Source organism: Anopheles bellator, chromosome 2 (genome assembly GCF_943735745.2).
Source record: "Anopheles bellator chromosome 2, idAnoBellAS_SP24_06.2, whole genome shotgun sequence".
In the NCBI taxonomy this organism is placed as follows: domain Eukaryota; kingdom Metazoa; phylum Arthropoda; class Insecta; order Diptera; family Culicidae; genus Anopheles; species Anopheles bellator.
In genome coordinates, this window is record NC_071286.1 from 40,392,920 (window position 1) to 40,406,612 (window position 13,693).

The 13,693-nt window shown below is 55.0% G+C and overlaps 1 protein-coding gene across 1 annotated transcript in view; it reads right to left on the reverse strand.

The window, feature by feature from the left end:
* Positions 1–10,966, reverse strand: part of LOC131209178 (uncharacterized) — an 81,634-nt gene extending 70,668 nt beyond the window's left edge. The window contains exon 1 of the mRNA XM_058202178.1: positions 9,907–10,966. Within this exon, the coding sequence (XP_058058161.1) occupies positions 9,907–10,438 (532 nt within the window). The 5' untranslated portion in view covers positions 10,439–10,966. The remainder of the gene's footprint in view (positions 1–9,906) is intronic.
* Positions 10,967–13,693: the final 2,727 nt, after the last annotated feature.

Genomic DNA, 13,693 nt, shown 5'->3' on the forward strand with positions numbered 1-13,693 from the left:
GCGGCGATGTGTTAATTTCCAGCGACATCTCGTGCACTTCCGACAGGCCAGGATCGGGACGGATCATCGCTCATCATCAGCCGGACTGACTGCAGACGGTGCGAAAGTTTGTATTGATTCAGCAACCAACCACCACACACCATCGCTAATTTAAAGCAAACACCCCAGACACGTTCACTTTCTTCCGCGCCGCTAATGAGCCGTTGTCAAACTCCGCGCGACGCCGCGTGATCCGTTCTGTCAAGTGTGTCCGCCGGAACAACTGGACTGGATGTTGGACACACACTCTGGCGGAGTCCTTTTTCTCGCCATCGACTCTGGCCGGCAGCATCAGCAGCGTGCGTCAGCAACAACAAAAACAGCGTGTTAATGTAACATTCTTGCCGCAAGGGCCGGCACGACTGATGGCCAAAAAAACGCATCCTGTGTGCAAGGCAAGTGGAGTGGTCCGGCATATGGCCGCCGGTTGCACATTTCGTCGGCAGCAAGTTTCGGTTCAGGTGAGCTCACCGGCGAGTTGAGCCAATATCATTGTGTTGTGAGTGTTCGGGTCAGTTTCGAACCCGACTGCGGGTTACAATGCGCTACAGAGACAGAGGGCTTAACCAATATGGCTTGTGAAACAACAAAAACAATCGACTGGAGCCCGGACTCGGTCGACCGGACCGTATGACGGGCCACCAACTATGACGGATTGGGCTCCGATTCCTCAGCATACCGGGGCTCAGGGGGTTAATCGAGGGTTTTGATTGAGTAAAGCCATCACAGGGCGCAGCGAGCTTGCAAGCTTCTCTTTGGGAGGTGTTTTCGCTACTTTTCGGCACATCTTAATGCCACGCTCAAATCAGGGACAGAGACACACGGGACGGTGGAGCGCACTCAACTCAATCACAAGCGAAAAAACGGGAACACCTCTCAGGTCCGAGAAATTACGAGCTACAAAATGAATAATCCCAACAGCGTTGAGAGCGTTCCGGCGAACCGGTCACTTTTACAGGGTGATCCATCAAGAGTTTACTCGATTTTTAAAACGTCCGACTTCGTTCCGGAAATTTGTAAACATTTAGTCAAAACTGAGTCTTCAACTCAAACTGTACGAAAGCTCCACCTCGGTTAATGAGCAGAATTTTCGGTTTTGGTGCTCCACAAACCGCAAGCCACTGTAATCTTCGATGGGATACGCTTGGATTGAAGCTGAAACCTTGGACGACATTTGGCTTCAACAGGACCAAACACTAGATGGGGACCACCCTATACGAACGATGGAGGAATGCCACCACCGACCTCTCAAGTACTTCCTTATGACCCTCGCGCGACTCACTCGAGAAAGTCCCGAGCCCGTTCCGCCGGGAGTCGGTGAAATGATTTCACCGTAAAATATGGCATTTAATCAGCGGCGCGCTGTTTGTTTCTTGTTCTTGCCCCACTTCTTTTCGTGGCCCCGAGAGCGGCGAGCAAAAATCCATCATACCTGAGGCTGGCTGGCTGGCTGACTGGGTGCGAAATAACCCGCCACACTCACTCACATACACCTATACACAGGAGCAGAACCACATCAAACAGGACGACCATTGTTGCAGCAGCAGCAGCAGCAGCGTCTGCGAGTAGATGATGATGCATCGGAAAAGCAACTGAACTTGACCTCGGCGACGCCGCCACAGAGCGTTCCTTGGCCATGCAAGAGCCCTCCAGCCCACCAGTCCCCCCCGCGCCGCAACCCGTTAGAAAAGCATTGCACAGCCTTCAGCCTCGGAACGACGCGGAGAGCGCTCTCGAACGTGGAGAGTTCGGTTCCGTTTTGTCACTGACCTCTACCCGGCCCGGCCCACCCCACCGTCCCTTCCCTCCGACCGGCTCTTGTGCCGCTTCCGGCACCAGCCGTGAGGACCACCACTACCGCCACCGTCACCGTGAAGCGAAGGAAAAGCTTTGCCCCGACCTCTAGGCGCGCTCATTCAGCGCCGCAGCAGCAGCAAGGCCTTTTACAAGAAATAAAATACTCCGCACAACATTGATCATGCATCACGATTGGTAAATACAACAATCGCCCAAGAGGTTCGCGCGGGGGCCCCTCCACCGCCCCACGCCCGCACCCGAAGGGGAGAGATCGCGCGGCATGAAATACGACGACGTTGCGCGCGCCGCGCGCGGCCACGGCGAATGAATCGGGACGAAAAAATGAAGAACAGGTTTATTAGCTTTAGCGTTTTCTTTTCCTTTCTCTCTTCACCCTTCTCTCTCTCTCTCTCCCTCGCACTGACTCTCATTCTCTCTCTCTCGCTCTCTCAGACCGGGCAGCATCACGGCTCCACGCGGCTGGGTTTCTGTTCTGCGCGCAGAACTGCTTCTTGCGCTTTGCCAACCCACGGGAACCGCGCACCACCACGGGGGGGGCCACACACAGGAGCCCCAGCAGCGGGGCCACCACCACCACCACCACCGGAGGCCCCCTTTCAAATTGGTGCATCTCTCGCGCCGAATTGTGGTGATCCGCCGAGGCTGAGTCGTGCGGGCCCAACGAGTCGGTCGTGTCCCGGGATAGCGGCGGGATAATGTACGGGGCGGCCCAGACTCACCCGCCATCACCCTGCCGGAGGAACCGGGAAGGGAGGAAAGGTTAATGATCGGTACCACCAGCAGCAGCGGACTCTGGCGGGCGAAACATTATCACCACATTTGGCGGAGAGCGACGGAGCGAGAATCGATCGCCCAACTTGGCGACACAATCCCCGGGACTCTTCGGTCCCGGGGTCCCGGGGTCTGGAAGCCAACAAGGTGTCGCTACGTGAGCGAGCGGGAGACGGGCACATTCCTCCCGCTGACGGGAACTATTTTGGGCCGCGCGAGATCCAGACCGGAGATGTTCCGGTTTGAGAGAACGGGGGGCGGAACGGCAGCTTGGAACCGGGTTTCAAATAAGGACGCCCGGCAAGACGCTCTCTCTCTCTCTCTCTCTCTCTCTCTGTCTCTCGCGCTGTCTCAATTGGACGAAGAGGCACGCACTGCAGAAGAAGGTTTTTGAAGGTTTGCGCCCCGTTTTCGAGCAAGGAGCAAGTTGATTACGTTTGCGCAAAAACGTGCGTGCACGCGAGCGACTGCAACTGCCGCCGCCGCGCCGCGCATCTGCATACGCACACGCCACACCCTAGGAGCAGTCCCCGACACAAATTATACTGATTGCTCTGTGGCCTGCCCGCGCTGACTGACTGGACGCAATTTGGACGCCGTAGCAAACGAGCCAGCATGCGATTCCTTGCCCAGGATAAGTACTTGTGGCCTGCGCGCAGAATGATTGATTACCTTCGGAGAGTCACCACGCACCACGCCCTGTGCGCCGAGAGTACCTACCCAGCAACCCGGACACTTGCGGCCTTGCGGCGTGAAGGGAAACCGGCCAGCAAGGAGTGGAGCTTGCGGCTTAGCGCCACCTTTTCGGTGCTGGAGCAGGTGACTTCCTCGCGTAATTTGTGTCCCAAATTATGCTGCGTCCAAACGTTCGAATCCGAATTGGTTCGACCGCTGGTTCGCGACTCCTGCGGCGTGACACGCACACGCAGAAAGTTGGACTCTTTTTGGGGGGACCATTGCGGTCCTGGCGGACATCTGGGCGAAGTAGAGCAGCAAGCAGGAACACGGCCGCACCGCAGATTATAGGTGTTTGATCCACTTACTCGGCCCGAGTCCTTCTTAATCCCCCCGCCATCCCAGGCGACCAGTTCTCGGTCGGTTCTTGTTTATTTTGTTTGCCGGCCCCAAGCCCCCAGTAAGGGGTTGTGACGGACCCTCCGGTTCCGACCCTCGAGAGAGCCGACAACCACTTGATGAGGGTATGCCGTGACGTTTGAAGAATTCGCGGACGCGCGCGCCTGAGATTCGAGTACCACACCACCCGGGTGGGGGAATTAAAAAGGAATCAAAAAGTAACTAAAGTCCTCCACGGGCTCTCTCTCTCGCTCTCTTGTGTGCCGCCGTCAACATTGTTGACCCTTTCGCGGGTGGCCGAGGGTCCTGCTGCACCGCGCCACTCGAAGCTCACTCTCACGCGGCGGCCCAAAAGCCGGTTTCGCGCGCGCGCTCAAGGTTTTTGCTCTTCCGGCGCGGTCCGGGCATTGTGGAGGGCCCTCTCCACCGGTCCGGGTCCGGGCGGAAGCTTCCCGATACCCTCTCTCTCGCTCGATTGTCTCTCAAACTATCACAGCCAGCCAGCAGAGCTGAAATAGATCAGACAGCATACAATTATGGCCACTCGGTTCCCGAACCCGGAATTCCCGGCTCTCGGAACTCTCTTCTTGACAGCCCTTGCTAGCCGCACCGCTAGGGAGCTCTATCAGCGAACTGCAGGCACCCCAAACCCAACTGGAGCATAAAAAAACCTGAATGCAACGCGCTCGTTTGGAGTGGATTTATGCTCCCCCGGTTCTGTTGCCAGTTGCGAAGCACACACACGCCTTGAGAAAGCCGCTCCGTAGCTCCCCATCCGGAACTGGAACCTTGATCGGGCGGCCGTTTGGCCGTTTAATTGAAACATTATGATATGCCCGCCCTCATTGGGTGACCTGACTTAGAAGACGCACCGCGATACCGATCAGCTTATGTGCTGCAAAAAGCAGGTTGACGGGAATGGCCCAAGTGTCCTCACAGAGAGAGAGAGAGAGAGAGAGCACGCGGCAATTGCGAAAATCGATTTGATTGTAAATTTTATTCCATCCTTCCCCGCGCGCCCGCCGTCCCCATTTTACCCTCTTGAACCAGTTGCACCGCAGTTCTTTTGTGCCGTTCCACGCACTTCTTTTCTCCGGTGGCGCTCCGGAGGTCCCATTCCCATTAATGCTAGCGGTATCAGCTGGCGTGGTCCTTAATTTCTTTTGGACCCTTTGGACACACACGCGCGCGCGACTCAAAAGGACAGCTGCGCTGGATGAACGGGGCAACGTAAATAAACATTCCTTACCGCACCGCGGAATCGTGAGTGGAGCGCGTTCGAACGCAGAAGGCATCCGCTCGTTCGGGGGCCAGAAAAACAAGGTCCCAGAGACCTGGGGCTCCCCAACCTCCCCGGTGCCACACCCCACCCCGTGCGGGGGGTTTGACACCTCGATCAAGCACGCGGCCGCCGCCGTCGCCGGCACGCGGAAGTGCCGCAGACAAATGGCGTTGGCGCACACGTTGATTAAGTGCGACGTGACGCGATGCTGCTGCTCATATTGCGGCGGGTTGCGCGGGACACCACCACCACCACCATCCCACCCCCGGTCAGGAGGACGGGAGTCATGTGACTCCCGCGCCAGTCTATCAATCATCATCGCCCGAGAGAGAGAGAGAGAGAGCTCAGATCCATTGTGTGCCGGTGATGATCCGCGAATGATCGATTCTATTTCGTCACTCTCTCAATTTTGTGTCCTTCTCCGAGGTAGTGTCCCCTCGTCCTGCTGACGTGGCCCAAAAAATTGCGGAAACCGGAAAAAAGCCACGTCTGCCACGCGGCGCACTCTGCTTCACGACGACGACCCACACGACGAGGAACACGTTGGTTCCCCGAGCGAAGCTCCGGCTGCAGTGTGTCTCAGAGCGGGAGTGATGCGGAAAGGACCTGACCGGGGCGGGGGGGGGGGGGGGGGGGGGGGATTGACGAAAATAGACATTCGCAACAGTGTTGCTGGCGGCGGCCCGTGGTGCTAATATTAGCGGCCGCACCGCGTGCAATTTTGCTCAAACAGGGCGAACGCGAACCGCGGATGCGCGCGCGCGCAGCTACGACGGAAAAGTGCATCGGACATCGGTGCATCGACAATCGCGGATCATTCGACCCGTCCCCGACCCGGGCTACGTTTCCCTTTTTCGATTGCGTCACCAACAAAACCGATATCGCCGAGCGCGATCCTTTCCCTGCGCGCGCGCGCGCGCGCGTGCAGTTGTCCTTGCGCGTCTGGTGTGTCGCCAGAACGGAAGAACCCGAATGCCTTCGCGTCGTACGCCGACCTCGTGTGCGTCCAAAACCCGGAACCCGGAAGAACCAGTTTGGCCCAGTTCGCGCCCTCTTTCGGTGGTCACCAGTCCTTCGCATAACGATGGGAAACAGACTCGCGCTCTCTCTCGGACTCGAAGTCCGGCCGGAACGGATTGACGGAATTAGCATACAATGGAAGGCTCTCTGCTGGACTTTCCAAAGGATCCAATTTACGTTTTAATTTACGCGCACTCGCGGTTCCGGTTCCTCCCGGCGTCCGACGCGCGATGCTCTTTCAGAGAGGCTGTCAAAAATAATGCTGCCGCTGCAGTGAGTGTGACGGGCCGAGCCAGGAACTATTAATAATTTTCTAATTAGACAAAATTCCACGCACGTCACGTGGCTTTTCGCACACCGCAAGGCGAAGATGATGATCTTTTTAGTGTTCCGCATGGCATCCGTCATGGACGTCTCACTCTGGCTGGCTTCGGAGATTCAGAGGCGGCCCGCGAATGCGAATGTCTCTACACTTTAAAAGCCATTACATGTCGTGACAAGGCCGCCATTCGCCTATGTGGAGCGCGAGACCAGAGGGCGCGAGAATATTGGTGGTGGCGACCACACGACGGAACTAATCTGGGGTGGAGTAGGAACTGTAGGTCTGGAGACACTGGGGTGTCAACACAAAGGTGCCAACCCTTCAGAGGTGACGCGTCAAGACAAACGTCTGTCGAAATCGGATTAAACACCGCACAGCGCGCACCGACGGATCGTCCTCTCGTCTCGACGGCGACAAGGAGCGCCGGTATCGGAATTGAAGTCCATCGTGCCGTGAAATGAGCTCCAGAAGAAGGGTCATGTGTGCGTCAGATCTCTATCGGAGGCTCCGCTCTCTCTCCCTAAACGACTCAATCAACACCACCAGGCGCGCAGCTCCCTCTCGCGGCCGCAGTGGACAGTAACCCGAGAAAGCCGCGCCCGGGTTCCACATCACATCCACATCCTTCCTCTGCGACGGCGCGCGTAAATCCTTGCAGCCCGAAAACCGGTTCCGCGATGTGTACGAAGCACGGCGAAAAATTGCGGTCCACCGAAAAACTGGACCACAGCGGATGACATTTGATACCGCGCTCTACATGTCTCCACCGGTCGAGAAGTGGAGAGTAAATCGAACTCTGGAAGTCGAACCGACGAAACGCGGGCGCACACAGGGTAACAGGACCATTTAAGCCATTAAGGCCCCAGTCGCTGCTAATGGGCACCTTCTGGTCCTGCGCTTCTGCTCCTAACGAACTTTGGCCGAGTGTAATGCCAGCTAATAAGTAGGTTGTGTTCGATAAGGGAGAAAAGCGATCACACCACACAGTCTCACCCTTCTTCCTGCTCCTGCGCGGGTGCCGATCCTCGTGGCAGGGCCCCGGCCAGCCAGTCAATCGAATTTCACGTGGCACGCACAGCACGAGCGTGTGCTTATCTCGCAATGGCCGATCGGATGGAAATTCACCCGGCCCCCCCCCCCCCCCCCCCCAGAGATAGAGAGAGAGAGAGAGGTCATCGCGGATACGTGGCATGATTTACGATGATGGTTGACACCGTAATCAATCAACCTCCTGCACACAGCACTAGGCCTAGACACTAGCCACCAAACCCCCATTCGCCCTTGTTTCTGCTGCAGGTTCAACAGGAGGAACCAGTTCCGGGAGCTGGCACCCGGCATTACTAGGCTGTTCAATAAGTTCGTAGCCTAGACAAGCCAAATACATTTTTACCGGCTGAAATACACTTTAATATGCATTGCGGCTTCTCTGAACATCGCCATCCCTGAAGTGAAATTCGGGAAGGGTTTCAAAATAATCTTGGTCTGAAAACAGATACGATGGATACTCTAACGATTCGAAATTCAAATTCATGGATTTTTGGCATTTTCAAAATTCACTTTTCAGAACGTGCATTGTCCTAATGAAAAAGGATGTTATTGTTTTACCAGTTTGCAGGGTTTCTATAAAACCAACAAAAATCTTTTTGCATCCCAAACAACTGATGCTAACACATTCTTGGCCGAGTATGGTGGTAGACCCAAGTCTCATCCATAATGATGAGTCGAGGCACTAAATCCACTTTATCCTTTCGATAAAGCTATAATTGTTACCGGCTAGGCCTTTTACTAAATCCCTTTCAGTCATTCGACGATGTTCCAATACGATATCCTGCATTTTTTCTACGATTGCAGGTGTCGCTACTGGTTTTGAGCGTCTTTGACGTGGATCGTCTTGAAGGGTTGTACGACCACGTTTAAATCCTGCAACTCATATTTTTATTGTCTGAATCGAAGACGCAGAGTCCTTATACACTTTCAACAATCGTTCATAAATTTCCATTGCTTCCAAACCTTCCAAAAATAATAATTCGATCACTGCACGATACTTGACTTTTTTCCGTTATAATGGAAAAACCACATCGATACTTAATGGCTTGTAAAAGAATTAAGTAACGGATTGAAATGAAACTTTTCATACGTTCAAATGAAGAGTGTATCAACATAACAAAATTGGACTCCCAGCATCGTGCTGTGTTATCGATGCTACGAACTTATTGAACACCTCAGTAGCTCCATCCAGCTAAGGAGAGACGACGATTTGGTTTTGCGCTTCCAGATCCTTCCATTACTAAGCACCTTGGCGGCTAGCGACAGTTTTTCCCCGTTGGACCCCCTGCTGCTGGCACAGGAAAAACAAATTAACGCACACACACTGGCGGGCCACTGGTGTCTGGGGATTCGCCCGAAGACCTCTCCTGGTCTTCCCGGGGCTCCAGAAACGCAGCATCACGCAGCACGCAGGATCACAAGCTGTGAGTGTGTGCGCACCGCGCGGACTAATCGGCGTCTCGCGCACGCGAGGGAGGGCGCGCGCAAGGAGGCCGGGGCTTGCGTGCCAAGTTTTATTTAGCATATACACGGCGGCGACGGCTCAACTTAATCCTCCGCGTGGTCCGCGTGTGCGCGCGCGCCTCGGACAGGCCCGGAGAGACCCTCCCCGAAAGTATAACAAGTAATAATTGCACAAGTGGCACCAGCGCGCGGACGCGGGTCCGGTGGAGAGGACGCAAAAACCGGAAGGTACAACAAAATTACACAACACAGCGCGCGGCCACGGCATGGCCTGCGCCATTTTTCCGCACCCAACACAGTTGTGCAAATAAGAACAAATAAAATAAATTCTTCAACCCGCCCGGACGAGCGGGAGGGTGCGGTCGGACTGCGGGTGGGGGGGGGCGGCACCACCAGATCGTGAAACAATTCACCGTCCGTGCCGCGGTTCGTGCGAACGAGATAAACGGGGTCGATTATGTTGGGCTGGATCTCTGGCAGGATCGTTGGCGTTGGCGCGTCTTGCGCGTCGCTAGATGCAGTTTTGGGGCTTAGTGTCCGCCGCGTGCGCGAGTGTTTGCGGTGCGGCCATTTTGCCTTTTTGCCCTCCGCCCGTCCGGGTGCTGCTGCCGCCGTTGGACCCACGGAACGGACGAAGAAAACGGACAGAATGAAGGTAAATAATTAAATAATATAATTATGGTAATTCGATGCGAAAAAGGACGAGTCGGCCGGCCGCCGGGTGGCGGCCGGCCGAGAGCACGGTAAGTGAGAGCCCGTGAAGGCACCAAACAGCACACCACCTCCGGTGGGTCCCAAGGGCTCTTTCTCTCTCTCGCTCTCTCGCTCTGCGTGCGAACGAACGGAAACTAACGATCCTGACGCGCAGCACCGAAAGAAGTACCCCGTCGTCGTAACTAATGCTAAACCGGTCGGACGCCGATCCTCGGGACTAACAATAAAATGTTGCACACAAATCCGGGGTGGGATGCGTGGGAAATCGATCCTCCCGCCCGGTGCGTGATCTTCCCCTCCCGGCGTCGTTCCCTGCCGCGCCACCGGTAAGAAAACACTTGGCCAGGACACTTACCTCCAAGATGCTGCGCCTCGGCCGCGGGATGGTGCGGGATGCCCGGGGACCGCCGGTGCAGCGTCAGCGGCATGCTGGATGTTCCCGGTGTGGACGCCATCGATCCGGTGGAGGAGTCGCAATCGAACGATCTCGGCTGAGAATTATGAATCATATTATGCTTCAGCTCTTTCAGTTCGGACAGCTTGGGTATGTGAATGCTAACTACCGGCTCGGGTGGCACCTCGCCCTCGTTCAGGGCCCGCTGCTCGTCCTGCGTCTGGGCGCGGCGCAGGGCCGTCTGCAGCGCCATCACGCGCTGCCGCTCGGCCGTCAGGCAGCACTTTTCGCAGTTGCAGTGGCGGTACTTGCAGTACCGCTTGTGGCCCTTCAGCCCGATCTTCAGCCCGTGGTTGCGGCACCGGGCGCAGTTCGGCGGCGTCCGCGGGTTCAGCGAGTTGTTGCACGAGCTGGACGCGGTGCCGTTGCCGTCCGCGCGCGAATCGTACCCGGAGTCGGACATTGCTTCCGCCCAACGGTCCTGAGACACCATCCAAGAAACGCACACAGCCGCGGACCGCGGCGCGCGAAACGGTGCTCCGGTGCGCGGATCGACCACTTCTCTCTACTCCTCTCTACGCCTCTCCCTCTATCTCTCTCTCTCTCTCTGGCCCTGTCGCCTTCTTCTCTAGTTTCCTCTTCTCTTCTCACTGCTCTATCTCTGGCTCACGCCAAGCCTACACGCCAAACTTCCCGGCTCCCGAGCACGCACTCTGCGGGACAATCGTCAATCGTCACTCTCAAGTGAAATCCGCGCAGTCCTTGACAACTAGTTTCCAACTGCTTTGCTTTGCTAACTTCGCGGGCCTACTCGGATCTCCACTGCGAAACACCAGCGAACCTTCTCGGCGTACCACGGCAACAACGACGGCGGCAGCCTACTGTGCGGGGCATATTGTTTCGTTCGACACCCAAACTGGCCTCCAAAGAGGGATCCTTAATCTAGCTCTTGCCTCTCTCTCTCGCTTCCCGGTGCCTGGAAGCACAAGGGAGAAGTGTCACGATCACGGACGGCGGTATAATTCGCGAACGGTTGCTTGTTGGCGCAGCTTCCGGAGCCGATCTGCAAATAGAGAAACAACGGTGGACGTGGTTTGTTTATTCCGGCCGACACTAGGCGTGGGGAAAGTCGAGTCTACTCCCGAACTACCACAGGTCTAGAACTCGGAAATCGGACTGTTAAACAGATGGCTCTTGCTGTCAGTTTGATCTTCCTGGTTATGCTTTTTGGGAATCATTAACTTGTTTTGGCATTAGGCAAGTGATTACTTGTTGAAAAAAAAAACTGGTTTGCAACTTATCTTTGAAGACCATGTGGACCTTTCGATAATAACGTTAATAACGTTTTACGAGGAGCATTGCTTTTCTGCTACCTGCTGATGGAAAGTGGTACAGCATCGCATCCAATACTTGTCGAAGCTTGTTTTTAGAAAATCGTAGTGCTTTAAGCGGTTAAAAAAATATAAATGGCGATTTAACTTAACAAGCAAAGAACGAACGAACGAAGATCGCTTCTGACAACAAATGATCAATTGAACCATGCATTGACGAAAACAAAACCGCAATATGGGAAGCCCATCCAGTGGTTGGATTTTAAACTACCTCAAACTCGACTTTTAGAGTGACACCCTTCATTACGGAAACTGTGAACACTTGTTTTATTTATTTAATTTTGGAATTAGAAAATAATAAAAACTTATTTCCAAAGCGGTGAGTCTTCAACTCAGAAAAGCTGCCAAAAACTGGTGGATCGAGAATTATTGAAACGATTTTCGGGATGGACATCAACTCGCCATCGTTCTCAACATTTGGCCATATTCCTCGCAGTTTTTTAATGCGAATTTCACGTAAAGATCTTACTATGAAGCTGTAGTATAAAGTGCATTTGGTTCAGCAACTAAAGGCAAATGATCACGGTTCGGAAATTGGGCGAAAGATCGTTTAGACAACGATGATGAATTTTACCAAAAAATCACCTTTTCTGACGAAGCTCATTTCTACCTCGGAGAATTGTCGTATTTAGGACTCAGTCTACCCACAAGTCGTACAAGAGAAGCCAGTGTACCCAACAACGAGTCTGACTGTTTGGTGCGGATTACGATCTGACGACATCAACGGCACAATCTCCTTCGGAAATGGAGAAGGAGCCGCCGTAACCGTCGACGGCTTACGCTACCGAGGTTCTTCGACGACATTTGGTTTCCTCACAGAACCGATCATCGGCCGCAAAACAAGAAGGACTTGCCTACACGCCAGGACTCCACACACGCTGCTGGCCACCATTCTAGGGTTTCCAGGGACTTTGAAATTGTGCGTAAATTGTTGGCGACCGATAACGGCGGCTAACGCATGTAACGCGGGTAGGAGGCCAATGTAATCGTGTTTACGCAGGCAGAGCGCGGAGCACAAAGTTGACAGTTTATTTAATTTGAGTACACACAGAAACAAGCAAAAACCGGTCAGTTGCTTCTAATCCAATTTATCATAACTCTAAGCGCGGTTGACGCAGCCAATCCAATTACATTTGCCCCGCTCTCGGTAAGCGATCGAACGATCAATTGTGATAATTCTTGAGCTTTACTTACATTACACACTGGCTGGCTGACTGGCTCGTTGGCTGGTTGGCTGGTCACTTTCGCTCGCTTATCAACTATCTGTGCGTTTCTGAGCTTCGGAGCAACAAAGTAACAAACACACGCGCCGGTGGATGGATATCTAGAAACGGAAAAAGCCCACGCTCCGCTCAACGTTTGGTTCTTCGCTGCACACCTTTCACAGACAACACCCGACGTGCCGCCACGATTACAACATGTATCTGAGCATCGCCGACCGACCAGAGACCGGATCGCACTACGAAGAAGAGGAGATACACTGTTTACAGAGCGCGTGAAGAAACACCGCAACACAACGGGCCGCGGACCGGGGCTGTGAATTCGCCCACCAAACGCCCACCGCCGAGCGCCGCTCCGCAAGGATGCGCACTTCTTCGCTCCGTGTGTTCGCTCGCGTGAGTTTTTTCGCACTTTCTTCACACGGCACCGTCCGACCATCAACGGTCGTGCGCGACACCGAACGCAACCATCTCCACGTGCTGACGCGCGGCCGGCGCGCGCGATAACACCGCGTGCACTATCACCGCACCGCACCGCTTTCGCTATCAAAATATTTCGCCACCGAGGGCCCGGGTCCCGGGTTTTTTGCAGGCGCCCAACTATCTTACTATTGTTTCAGACACTCACGCACCGACGGACGGATCCGGAGTAGGTTTACGCGGGGCGCGCCGGAGGAAAGCGCCAAAAAATCGCCTGTCGCTGCTATCGCTCTATTTGCGCACACCGCGTCAGTGTCAGGGGGCGCGTTGATCGTCACCTCCCGGTTCCCTTGACTGGGGGGACGGGAGCCACACACGCACCGCTTGTGTTCTGGTGGTCAATCTGCGGCGGAAATGCTCCACACGAAGGATCTCGATCTCGGGAATGTGCTCGAGTTCCGCGGATTCACCACAGAAACGAACCACAACGACGACGAGGACGACGACGAGGACCGGTCCGGTGGTGCCAAGTGGCACAGAGGCACAGACCGAAAAGGAGCGCAGACGGATCGCGATGCGAACGGGACGACGGACAGAACGGAACTGCAGCTCGCGAAGTGCATCGACGGTGACGACAGCAAGACGACGAATGCAACAGAGTTGACGCCGCGCCGAGGCCGCGCAGCGCTCGGTGGAGGCGCTCGCTCTCTCTCTCTC